The sequence below is a fragment of the Mirounga leonina genome, unplaced genomic scaffold (assembly GCF_011800145.1).
Source record: "Mirounga leonina isolate KUSES-001 unplaced genomic scaffold, KU_Mleo_1.0 Mir_96, whole genome shotgun sequence".
In the NCBI taxonomy this organism is placed as follows: Eukaryota; Metazoa; Chordata; class Mammalia; order Carnivora; family Phocidae; genus Mirounga; species Mirounga leonina.
In genome coordinates, this window is record NW_023270871.1 from 782,935 (window position 1) to 795,656 (window position 12,722).

General features: G+C 44.5%; 1 protein-coding gene across 1 annotated transcript in view; it reads left to right on the top strand.

Moving 5' to 3' along the window:
- The window catches only part of LOC118006344 (tetratricopeptide repeat protein 23-like), a 42,328-nt gene that overhangs the window by 3,222 nt on the left and 26,384 nt on the right, over nt 1-12,722 (top strand). Inside the window, exons 3-4 of the mRNA XM_034998963.1 lie at nt 2,241-2,424; nt 4,118-4,241. Coding sequence (XP_034854854.1) covers nt 2,241-2,424; nt 4,118-4,241 — 308 coding nt within the window. The remainder of the gene's footprint in view (nt 1-2,240; nt 2,425-4,117; nt 4,242-12,722) is intronic.

The following is a 12,722-nucleotide window of genomic DNA, read 5'->3' on the forward strand; positions in this document are numbered from 1 at the left end:
TTCAACCTGCCTATTCTTTTTATTCTGACTGTTATTTTATCTTTCAAGAAATCTGACTGGTCAGTATTCTCCAGTCATCTTTCTAATCTTTCATGACAAGATGTTCAAAGCTAGTTTAGGTCTTTGCATTCTCAAGTCATTTGTCAAGACCTCAATGTTTCTCCTTGCTTTGAGGTCGCTGTTGTTGAAGCTTGCTGCTTTTGGTCTCAGCTTAATTTTATTGAAGGCTGAACTTAAAATATTTAGGGCTTATAATTTTTAAGATCCATAATTGGCAATCTCTTTGGTGATCCCAGTAGATTGAACTTCTGTTCCAGGTCTTTGAAATATGCAGCCTAAGCAAAATCTTCTATTGAGGGACTAAATTTTCTGTTAGTTTTCTTGACTTAGGATCTTTTGCCACAGATTCCCTCTACCTTCAGTATTTTTCAAGTGTCCTAAAGACTATGTTTTCTTTTTTTCACTCATTGTGCATCATTTAACAAGCCATTATTTATCTTTACTGTAAGCCAGGTATCAGGGTTTCAGAAATAAATGAGATTTAGCCCTGGCCCTGGTGCAGTTTATTTGCTAGAAGGCAAAGACTCAGAAACAAAACAAAGGAATTTTGAAAACGTGACTATAATGTGATTTGCACTATAGTAGAAGTTTGGAGGAAATTTTTGCAAGTCCTTTGGAGGGTGTCTCTACTTGCTACTTTAGTATGGGACTCCAGCAGAGGTGACATCTGAGTTGGGTCTTGAAGGAGGAGCATTAACTCACCAGGCAGAGAGGAGGCAAGCTTAGCACCTACCTTCTGATCACTTTGCATCAGCCATGTTCTCTGGCTTTTCCACTGAGTTTGCATGTCTTCTGAAAGCACACTTCTTTTTGTGGGCAGAAGGTGATTTTGCCAGGCCTGGGCCTGAAGAAATGTTGCTGTCCTGTCCCCGTGACCTGGTTTGCTCAGGTGCCTCTGGGTTGGTTATTTAGAACAGGAAGTCTGGATGGATGTTAACGTGTCATTTCTCAAACCTAGTGTAAAAGATTACACTTGACATTTGTTTTTCTTCTTCTTTTTCTTTTTTTTTTTTTTACAGTGAACATTTATTACTTATCTAATCAGTGGAAAAGGAAGATAAATTTTATTTTTAAAACTATGTAGTGGTTGAACTTTTAAAAGTTGTACAACTTTTAAAATTGTATATACAAAGGTGATTCCTTTGGGAGACTTGTTTATAATTAAACATTCTCTTCTGCTCTTAAGATTTCAGAATTCTGTTTTTTCTGGATCACTTTGATTTTTCTGGCAATGTTAAGATGTGGTTATGTCTTTTTTTGTGTAAGATTACCTCCTTTGACTTTTATCCTTACCATTTCCAGTTACCCATTCATAATCATGTTCAGCATTGAAGTCAGAGATCTACATTGTGCATGTGAGACAGTAGAGGGGGCAGGAAGGGGGGGGCGTGAAGGGGTGGGAGGGAAAGAGGGGGCTGAGAGGGAGAGAGGAGGCAGGAGGGAGAGAAGCAAGTGGAGAGTGGGGAGATTTTCAGTCCACTCGGCTTTTTATTCAACACATTTATTTCTAATACAACTGAGAAGGCCATTTTGCTTCTGAATCTGCTCTTGACTTTGTGGAGTTCCCTCCCCTCTCCTTATTGGGACTACATCCTCTTTAGTTAGTTGGCCAATACTTTTAAGAAATATGAAAGAGGACAGTGAAGTCTGGCCTCAAACTGTTAATTCCCTTCCCATTATTTCATTGTACCGATTTTCTTTCCTGGTTTGGATCAGAATTTTAGAATGAAAAAGATCTTTGAGATCTTCCAATTCAGCACTTCCGTTTTGGAGCTAATAAAATAATAATAGCTAATATTAAAATAGTACTTACTAAATAGCAGGCGTGATGCTAAGTGATTTATGAGTATTATCTGATTTAATCCAGTCACCTCCTCTGATTGACCCCATTTTACAAAGAAACAAATTAAATATTAACTTGCTTAGGGTCATATGGTTAGTAAGTAGCAGAGCTGGGACTCTGAGGGAGGTGGGTGGTTTAACAAATCTGTTTCATTTGAATCACCACATTGCTGTCCTGATTCTGCGCTTCAGGGGGGACGCGAGCTTATCCCCAGACTTTATTCCTTCAAGTTTCTGATAGAGCGCATATCCCTACCCCTCATTTGTTCTTCAACTTTAACTGATTTGAGATACACAGAGGTCAAATCTGAATCCACGTCCCTCTCTGGTATCTACAGGTCTCAGCAAGCCAAGATCCCAGCATACCAGCGAAGAGAAGAATTGTGTTCCTCTAGTGGGTCTGGAGAGAGTGAAGAAGACACTACAGCCAAGGAGGAGAAGAACACAGTCTGCATGTCTCTTCCTAAAGAGAAATTGGCCCAATCCCAGAAGAAAATAGCTCAGCTGATTAAGAAAAAAATGGTAAAACAAAAAGCCCACGAGGTTTTAGTTTCCCTTTAAAAATATGTCCACGATGACAGAAGCTCTGCCTTCAGTGGACATTGAAGCACTCAAAGTAGGGGAAGTTGTTATATTTCTTTATAAGCAGAAGAAAACAAGGCAGAGCATAGTGGGGTAGCCACCCTGCCTTCGGGTTCCACACCAGGGTCACTGTGCATTCTTCCATGGAGGGTTTGTGCTCCTGGCTTTAAATTGAAAATGAATGTTTTGTTCTTTGTGTTTATGTTTGATTACCTTTAATTTAAAAAAAAAAATTTTTTTTAATTTCTCCTGAAATGTTTCAGAATGAGATCCCTTGGGTAACAAGAAGGCCAGGATAGTGAGGCAGGAGGCTGAGAACAAGGGTAGCCAGGCTGAGGCCCAGGCTCAGATGCCAGTGGTTCAGTGGACTCATAAGCAAACTAAAGCACCAGAAAGGGGAGGTTGCAACAGAGGTCAGAGTCCAGAGGTGCATTTCTCAGAGCGAGAAAAGACTTGGTAACTAGGACCTCAGAGCAAGTGCTATTAATAGAATGTTCAAAATCCGGGAGCCTGAGATAGGATGACGGTGACCTTCATTATTAGAACACAGGCACCAGCATGTTCCTGGAGCATGATTTATCCACTGAGGAATTCATACACTGACTTCCTGGCTAGGGAAAAAAAATGAGCTTAAAATGTCTAGAGGAAGGGTCTGTAGATGGCTTTAGGAAAGGCCAAGAGACACCTCACAGGCAGATGATAGAAGCTGATACCCCTACTTGGATAGATCTATAAATTTACCTCTGTAAATCATCCAGAGGACTTGCAGAGGACAGTCATCTTGGCCTGTACCCATTCATATTTCACAGCCCCAGGCTAGAACCTTTGCTTTCAGAAACAGACAAGTACCATCTGCCATAGAGTACAAGTGTGGGTTTTTAAGGCTTGACAACTCCTTGGCCAGTTTGGATAATGACTAGAGTTGGAAGCGGAACCTATAGATGAAAAGAGACTCAGGAGACTGATCTCAACGTATGGACAGGCAGACTGTAAAAAAAAAAATATTAGATTTATGAGGTAATTATTAGATTTATGAGACTAGATATTTAATATTACAGAATTATTAATATTTTAGTGAGAGTGGTTTTCTGGTTATATGTCTAAGTCTGTATCTTTGGGAGATGCTCATGAGATATGAAATGATTTAATATCTGATTTTTCTTCAAAATAATAGGGTGGGTGGATGAGGGGGATAGATATGAAACAAGATTGACCATGAGTAGATACCTCATGAAACTAAGTGAGCCCTCTCCATGCTATTTTTGTATATTGCTAAAGTTTTTCACAATAAAAGGTTAAAGGAAGTCACGCTGGCTATGATGTTGAGAGTAGACCGGGGCAGGGGGGCGGGGCAAGAGTGGGAGCAGTTAGAAGCGGCTCTTGTGGTCAGCTGGGTGAAAGGTGAGCGTGGTTTGAATCAGGTACTCATGGCAGAACTGAGGAACAGAGCTTAGTGTGAGGACTTAGGAATAAGGGACAGCCACCAGGCCTTGCTGGATTGGTCATGGGATGGGAAGGGGAGAGAAGAGAAAACGACGACAGGTGAATTCAGTCCTATATTCCTGTGAGAAGAGCCTGGGCTAGAGCTTTCCCTCCTTTCCAAAAAGCATAATGATGTCTTTGCTCTCTGCAGAATACCCAAGCAAACAAGGAGCTGATTCGCTGTGTCATCCTTTCTCGGATTATTTTTGGGGAAGAACACTGGAAATGTGCACAGGCTGTGGCCAGCCTGGCTTACGGCTACCTGACACTGAGAGGTACATGGATTCCCCCACTGGGTCTGGGTGGGCCAGCCTGTGAGAGCCAAACTAAGCCAACCTACAAGCACGGTGGGGGTGGGGATGACAGGCGGCGGGGGGAGGGCCCTTCCTGCCCCCAACTCACACCTCAGCAAGAGGCGGGAAAGCCCATGGATGAGGCAGGCAGTGTGGCAGGGATCTTAGAAATAAAGATAATGATGATAGCTAATTTATTGAATGCTTAGCATGTACCAAGCTATCTCATTTAGTACTCATAATATCCCTTGGAGGGAGATACTGTTATTGTCCATAGTTTACAGATGAGGGCAAGGAGATACAGTGGGCCAAGGACAATATGAGAAGTTCCAGCCACAGGTCCACAAGGGAAGGACGGGCAGGTATGTATACTCAGCATCAGGGTGAGTGTCCCAGTAATAGGACCTGAATTCTGTGTACAGAACTCAAGTTCCTGGAAGATCTGGCTGAGAAAAAGACCAAGCCCTCATCCTAGAGAAATGGTGCTTTCTGGAAGGTACTCTGTACGGAAGAACAAGATCAGGAGGCATCTGCTAACACTGAAGCCCAAGTGTAAGATCCATGAGGGCAGGAACTTGGCAGTAGAGGCTCAGTAAATATTTGTTCAGATGGACTGGGGCCAGAACATATCTCTGGAACCAAGGTTAGGGTCAGCTCAGGGCTTTGTGCCTGTGACCAGCTGGGCCGTCCTACAGGAACTACATACACTCCTGCCACGGATCTCTTTGTACACATTCACATGTGCTTTGTTTACATGCCTCTGTCTCTGAAACAGAAGCTCCCTGAGAGCAGGGACTAGGTCTCCCCTATAACCTAATACAGTCTCTAGGACACAGTATGGATCAGCAGATGTCGCTGCTTGATAGAACTGAGCCACTGGCCTAGGACTTCTTCAAGTACCCCATGGACCTGGGTCTTCAGGTAGGGCCTAGCTTACCTGACAAGTAAATGATTTAAGGGCCTAAGAGGGTTTGAGGGCTACAGGGGAAGGGAACCAATATACCTGGGCCATAAGGGGCCTAGATATCAGAAATTAGAGCTTGAGAAAGTTAAAATGGAATTCAATTTATTATTAACCTCTGTAATTTATAATTAATTCTGTTAACCTCAGAACATGTGTTCCTTCTTAGGGCTCCCTGGGGCCTTTTGAGCTCATGTTTTTAATGAAACTTTAGATTCCTCTGGCCATTAATGTGGCAAGCCCGTGAGTGGTTGATGCTGGGGACGGTGAAGCAGTGGGCCACAGTGAGGTCGCAGTGGGGCTCTTCTAGGCCTTAAGAACACATCTGTTGTGTTCCGAGAGAAGGCCGACATGGCTAAGGAGAAGAGGGGGTCCTCACTTCCTGGCAGAACAGGCAACCACTTGTCTGTGAGATTTAAGGGACATCAGGAAGGCCTTCAGCAAAAGAAAATCTTCTAATGGAACTACATTATTCGCCATTTGGAATTTCTCTGTTTCATTCAGGCTGATCTCCTCATACACTTGCTGCCTTCATAAGAGTACAAATTTAGCTCTGTGCCATTTTAGCCCTTGGAGGGCTCACGTGAGAAGTCTGGTGGCACTGTGCTAGATGTGCAGTGTATGAATGAAGACTGCTAGTCCCTGCCCTCTAGAAACATACAGAGATCTTAGAGTAGGCAGGGACAGATTATCATAGAGGCAGGAACACAGTTCTGGGGAAACAAATGAGGCAGATCAGGGGTTCTGCCACTGGTCAGGGAAGGCTGTAGAGAGAAGGTAACATTTGTCTTGTCTTTGAAGGACCAGGATAAGTTTGCCAAGTAGATTTCAAGGGAGTAGAGAACCCAGAGTTGGCCCTCCACATGTATTGATCCGAGGAGTGGGAGGTGAGAGGGACTCTATGAAACTCCTTACACAGAACACTGTGGACCCACAAAGTTAGGGTAGAACAGAAGACATCTCAGGACAGACGGGTCTTGACTGGCAATGGGACCAGAAAGTTAATTTGGGCCCAGGTATCAAGGAATTTGGGGAGTTATTAAAAGATTTTGAGTGAGGCGGTGACATAATCAAGCTTATGTTGTAAAGTGAGAAACTCTGGAGGATGGGTTGGTCTGATAGAAAAAGTAGAGGTGCAGAGCAGTTGGGCCGTTATCCTGACAGACAAGAGTCGCTGAAGGCATTGGCCATCGCAGTTGGAATGTGGCAGAAAGGACACACAGAATTGGTGACATGTAGTGGGCAATTACATATGGGATGAGAAGCTGAGGGAAGAGCTGGGTGGAATAGGGCTTGACCTGGATGGGTAGCTGAAATAGGGAGCTAAAGAGGAAGAGGAGACTGATGGGGGGGCAGCGGGGAGAAGCTGCTGAGTTTGGTTTCAGACAGGCCAGATCATTGCCGGTGGGAGGAGGCCATGGAGCATCATGGTAAGATATTCGGTAGGAAAAGTGGAAAGTGGAGCCAGAGCTGGGGAAGGATGTCAGTTTGGGAGGGATCCATACATAGGGGCAAGTTGAGGCCATAAGAGTGGATGAACTTCATCAGCAAAAGTAGAGAGAAAAAGAGGGCAGAGGAGAGAAGAGGGGAGAATGAGAGCATCGGGAAGGCCATGGAAGCAGAGCCAGCAGAGGAAATAGAAGAATCAGGAGGGGCCGTGTCAGGGAAGAGAAGGGGTTTCAAAAAGAAGTGCAGTGTGGTTCCAGCAGTTTCAGAGAGAGTTCGGATGATGTGAAGGCTGAAGAGAGACCTGTGGATTTGATAGTTGGCAAATCATGGGTGCTTGGTTTGGCATCGACAAGTACACTTCTTGGGCCCCAAGAGAGCCCAAGCGAGGCTGCCTAGGAGATTTTTGCTGAACTTGAGCCTTGCAGTGATGGCAGCTTGAACTGGAGAAGGCACCGTGAGTTTTTTTGGGGTACACCGGCCTGAGCCTGGGCCGGGCCAGAGGCTGCCTCCCTGTGTGTGGAGAGATTATCGTGGTAGGTCTGTAGAAGGAAGTTGGTCCTCATCTTCTGAAATCAACCTGTTCCATGAACAATCACTAATGGACTCTGAGTTTTACTTTTCCAGTTAGATTCCAAGTTGGGTCAAGATAGGTAAACAGGTTATATCACAGAAGATGATGAGAACACCATCCTTTTTTCTCTGATTCACAGTTCTTCCTGCCACGCAAGTGGAGAACCACTGTTGGGGTGGTATGTTGGAGGGAGAAAAAATGTTTTCCTTTTGCAGGAAGATTTGTTTGTTTTTTCTAGATGGGAAAAACAATGTCCTGATGAGACAAAATGCCTACGTAATAGAACAGTATCCACCCTTGATCCCAGACTTTCTTTCTTTTCTTTCTTTTTTATCTAATGATACAGACCTTGCTATTTGGGGATTATAGAGTACAAAGGTTTTTGTTTTGTTTTGTTTAAAGATTTTATTTATTTATTTGACAGAGAGAGCACAAATAGGGAAGCAGCAAGCAGAGGAAGAGGGAGAGGGAGAAGCAGACTCCCCACTGAGCAGGGAGCCCGACGCGGGGCTCGATCCCAGGACCCTGGGATCATGACCTGAGCCGAAGGTAGACGCTTAACGACTGAGGGAGGCACCCAGGCGCCCCTGAAGCCAGACTTTGTGAAACCTAATGTAGCGTTTTTCCAGAATAGATTATGATCGTGACCTTTTCTTGAGAATAACCTCTTATTTCAGCTATAGTACTTACCCAGTCTTTCCCTGTAACTTTTTTTAAAGTCTGTGGTCCATGGAATAAAACAACCTAAGCCTTGAAAAATCACAAACCTCCAAGAGGGATGAAATGCTTGCCGAGTTCCACTTAGTTTTGTTGTCATTAATCCTCAAGTGCTTTAAAATGGGCAGAATTTATGAGCTGGCCTTCTGTGTAGGCGGGATGGATGCGTCTGTGCGCGTTCATGCCTCGCTGTGCGTGTGTGTGTTTTATAGCCATCAGACCTTCTTGTCTCATTTCCCTGCGAGCCTTTTCCAGCCCTGGGGGTGGGGGTCAAGCCAAAAGGCTGATTTCTCTCAATAAACGGTCTTCCAGGGAGTATTTACTGAGGGACTTATATATTTGCAAAACCATAAAGAGCACTTTGGGAAATAAAACATACAGAAGGCACAGTGTTTGCCTTCAAAGAAGTCACAACATTGTGTGGAAGGTGAGCTACATACAGACATAGTTATGGTAGAAGGCACCATAAGGCAAACGCCATGTAATTGATTTAAATACAGGGCTTTGGGGAAGTCAGGTGGAATTATTTCTGGCTGAGGTGGTAAGTGATAGACTCAGGCGGGAAGTGCCATTCAAGAAGACCCTTAAAGAAGGGGCAGGGTTCAGGTATACAGAAGGGGTGAGTACTTCTGGTGAAGAACAAGGCCTGGAGGAATGAGAGCACAACGTGTATCTAGAAAGCAGTGGGCAGGCTGTCTAGCCAAGGGCAGACTGTTAAGAGGAACCTGAAAAGGAGGGTACGTTGGCAGACCACGGTGGGTTTTATATACAGGCTAAGGAGTTTGTGATTTATTTGGTAGACAAGGAGGATGACTGGAGATTTTCCAGCAGGCAGATGAATACATCCAAGAGTGATTGGGCAAAGGTTAATCTAGCAATGATAGCCAGCAGGGAAGCTATCTGGTGATCTAGATGTAACACTGTGCTGGTGACAAATGGAATGAGTGAGAAGGTAAGGATTTAAGAATCTCTGAAGGACAGATACATTCATCTTTTATCTTTCTGGGAGTTTTTTTTAAGTACACACTTATAAAAGAACAAGGATAAGATCATTCTTTGCGGGGCTCCTGGGTGGCTCAGTCATTAAGCATCTGCCTTCGGCTCAGGTCATGATCCCAAGGTCCTGGGATCAAGCCCCACATCGGGCTCCCTGCTTGGCAGGAAGCCTGCTTCTCCCTCTCCCACTCCCCCTGCTTGTGTTCCTGCTCTCTCTATCTCTCTCTCTCTCTGTCAAGTAAATAAATAAAATCTTAAAAAAAAAAAAAGATCATTCTTTGCTGCATTGTTTATAACCAGTGTCCACATTACCAGAGGACTAATAACCCACAGCAGGTTATATGCAGCTTTAAAAAGGGCATGAGGAAGCGCCATATACTACTAGGGGAAAAACTGCTGGATGCATCTTCAGGCAAAAGAGAATATACAACACAGTATGGTGTTTAATATGCCTCATTTTGTGTAAGAAAGAAGGGGAGAGAATCTGTGCTTATAGTCACATAAAGAAACACTGAAGGATACACAAGACAGAAGCAAAAACAAGTTACCTAAGGGGGCCTTACAGTGAAAGGGAACAAGAGTGGAAGTGAGACCCCCTCAATGTTGACCTTGTCATCGAATTTTACCTTTAAAGCCATGGAAATGTATTACCTATTTCCAAATAACCTTTTTTAAAAAAAGACTGTGAAGGAAGAATTGGCAGGACCTGATGTTCAATTTGGGGTTGAAGAAAAGTGAGGCCCAACAATGACCTTGAAGGTCAGACCCCTGCGGGCGCCATAGAAACACTGGGCAGGAAGGGGAGCGCACTGGGGAGAGGAACGGTGGGTCCAGGTTTTGGTGATTTTGAATTGCAATAGAGAAATCCACAAGCACATTTTCACTTGGTGCTTGGAAATTTGGGACTCGAACTTGGGAGGACAGGAGGAGTATCGTATGCACGGAGGAATATTTAAGAGCAGAACTGGGGAGGGGAAATGGGAAATTATAAGCATGGAGGCCAAGGTGGACGTACTAGGGATTGTTAGAACTTCTGAGAGGGAGAGAGAGAAGAAAAGGAAGAAACTGAAAGACCCTTGGAGAAGGGAACAAAGGACCCTTGGAAAGAGGTAGCAAAGAAGCAATGAGAGAAGGTTTATAAAGGAGAACGGAGTAGGTGCAGTGTCCTCAGGGCCAAGAAGAGAAGCCAAGCAGCTAAGAGCGTCTGACTGAGAAACCGTGACTGGATTTATTTAGTAGGAGATCTTTGGGGGCCTCAGCAGAAGAGTTTGTGCAGGGCAGTTGGAGCAGAAGCTGGATCCCAGGCGTGAAGGAAGGGAGCGGGGGAGGAGGCCAGACTTCGTGGGCTACTTACTACGCATTGAAAGGAATGAGGGAAAAGAGGGTCACTGGCGAAGGTAGAAAAGTCACGTGAAGATAATTTTAGAAGAGAAGGAGACTGAGACAGAGCTTAGGCAGTGAGGAAGGAGCCCTTTTGAGAGAGAGTTTGGAGGTTTTAAGAAATAGAGCAATTGATGAAACAGGGTTCAGGAGTCAATAACACAAGAGAACATGGGGCCTTTGCAAAGCAGAGCGTAAAGGTTGCCGCTTGGCAAACTAGAGGAAGGGACGGGAAGTGGGACTCGGTGATGGTGGCCCGAATGAGCCCAGTGCTTCAGCGGCTGAGCGAGGAAAGCCACCCAACAACAGGTGCTTTGTCACCTACTGCCGGACTGCTGTCCAAGAGTCCAGGAAGGAGAATATAGTGACATGTTTCCTGATTTATTGCCTATTATTAATGAAGCAATAAATGAGTCAGCCTGTTATTACTGGGAACTTTCTAGGGATCCCGGGCTCTATTATAAGTGTTGCAAAATACAGAAAAAAGAAGCATAAGTCATGAATCCTACCTTCCCTGTCCCGTTGGTTGAAAAAACCAAAACTGTACAGAAATAACAGGGAATGATAAGAACCGGGTGAGCCGACCTGCAGGAAACCATTAATGCCTGCCAGCAATGACGTTGCATTTGAGAATGCAGCCTTTTGCAGAGATTCTGTAAGCAGCTCTATGGCAAAGGTCCAGAGTAAGGACAAATATAATAAATTGCTTAGGAGAATGGCCCCTGGTGGTAGTAGTAGCAGTAGTAAAATAACGATGATGATGATGATGATGATGATGATGATGGCTAATATTTATTCACTCATTTCATTCCTATGTGCCAGGCACTAGTTGCTTTTTCACAAATTAATTAAGTCAATCCTTACTACAACACTACAGGGTAGAAAGTATTTTCATTACCGCTTTACAGGTGAATAAACCGTGGCACAGATAGATGAAGTAACTTGCTCAAGGCCACAGGTAGGAAAGGGCTAAGGCAAGATCGGTATCTGGGAAGTCTGGCTCGAGGCCCTGCTCGTAATCGCTGTCCATGCGAACTTGTTAAATAGAGTTGATCAAAGGTGACAGCAGCAACTGCGAAGACTGGGTATCTCCGAGCAGATTCTCTCCGGCCTGAGTCAGGGTACAGTGGTGGAATCACATCCCAAACTAAAGCAAAATGATTTGATATGTTTTCCTGGACAATACCGGGGTCCAGTTTCCAGTTCATCAGTAGTTGCCTGTAATTTCTGAATCTCAGGCTCCAGGAGTAGGTCTGATTTTTGCCTCTGTGATTGCTGCACTGTTGGCGCAGGGAGAAGGATGGTGTCCTTGGCTTGGGCGAAGGGCAAATAAAGGAAAATGACTTGGGCTCTGAGTTGACACTGGAGCTGGGGAGGTGGGGCTTGGAGTTAGGGAACGAGATCACAGCTCTACGAGCCTCCTCCAGAGACCGTTAACGTGAGACTCGTATATGTACATATATGCCATGTTCTCTTTACATGAGAGAGGGTGTTCTTGAAATTAATACAGTGCAAATCTATTTCAAATTATTACTGATACTGATTCATAGTACTTTCTGTCATCATGAATTTTCTCATGTAGGAAGTGCCATAAAAATATCACAAAGTGAGGGGTCATAAAAAGAGCTCTTTCCTACTTGAAAAGGTTGGAAAACCTTGTTTAGAGCAGTGATCTCTAAACCCTTGAGAATTAGCTCCCTTATCACTTCAGAAAATTTGAGCAAACTGCGTATATGTGTATTTATTATGAATTATTATTAGTGTTATTAGTGTTCCTCTGGGGGTTTCACAGCCCAGCACTGGGCACTTGGTGAGGCGGAGGTGGCAGGGCAGACTGGCAAAGCCTCAGGACAGCTTTCTCATTTGTTTTCCATTCAGGAGCCCAGAAGCAACATTGTGGCTGATTCAGGGGTGGTTTTCAGTGGCTCAGCCAGATTCACTTTTTTCCTTCCTATAGACCAAGGGAAGCATCTAGATTAGATTCCTGCACTTCTTACTGACACACTCCCAAGGGCCCACCTGGTTGTGGGAATCAGCCTATGTGATAAAAAGACTTTCTCAGTTTCCTGTCTTATTTTCTTGGTCTGATGTCCTTGGCAGACTTTTCAGTTGCTGCTCCCTTCCTCAAGACCTATAAAGACTCCCCATTACCTAACAGATCAAATCCAACCTCCTCACTTGGCATCCGAGACTCCATTTTATTTTATTTTTAAAGATTTTATTTATTCATTTGAGAGACAGAGAGAGCATGAGCCAGTGGGGGGGAGGGGGCGGGGCAGAAGGAGAGGGAGAGCCGACTGCCCACTGAGCAAGGAGCCCTGCACAGGGCTTGATCCCGGGACCCCGAGATCATGACCCGAGCCGAAGGCAGACGCTTAACCGACTGAGC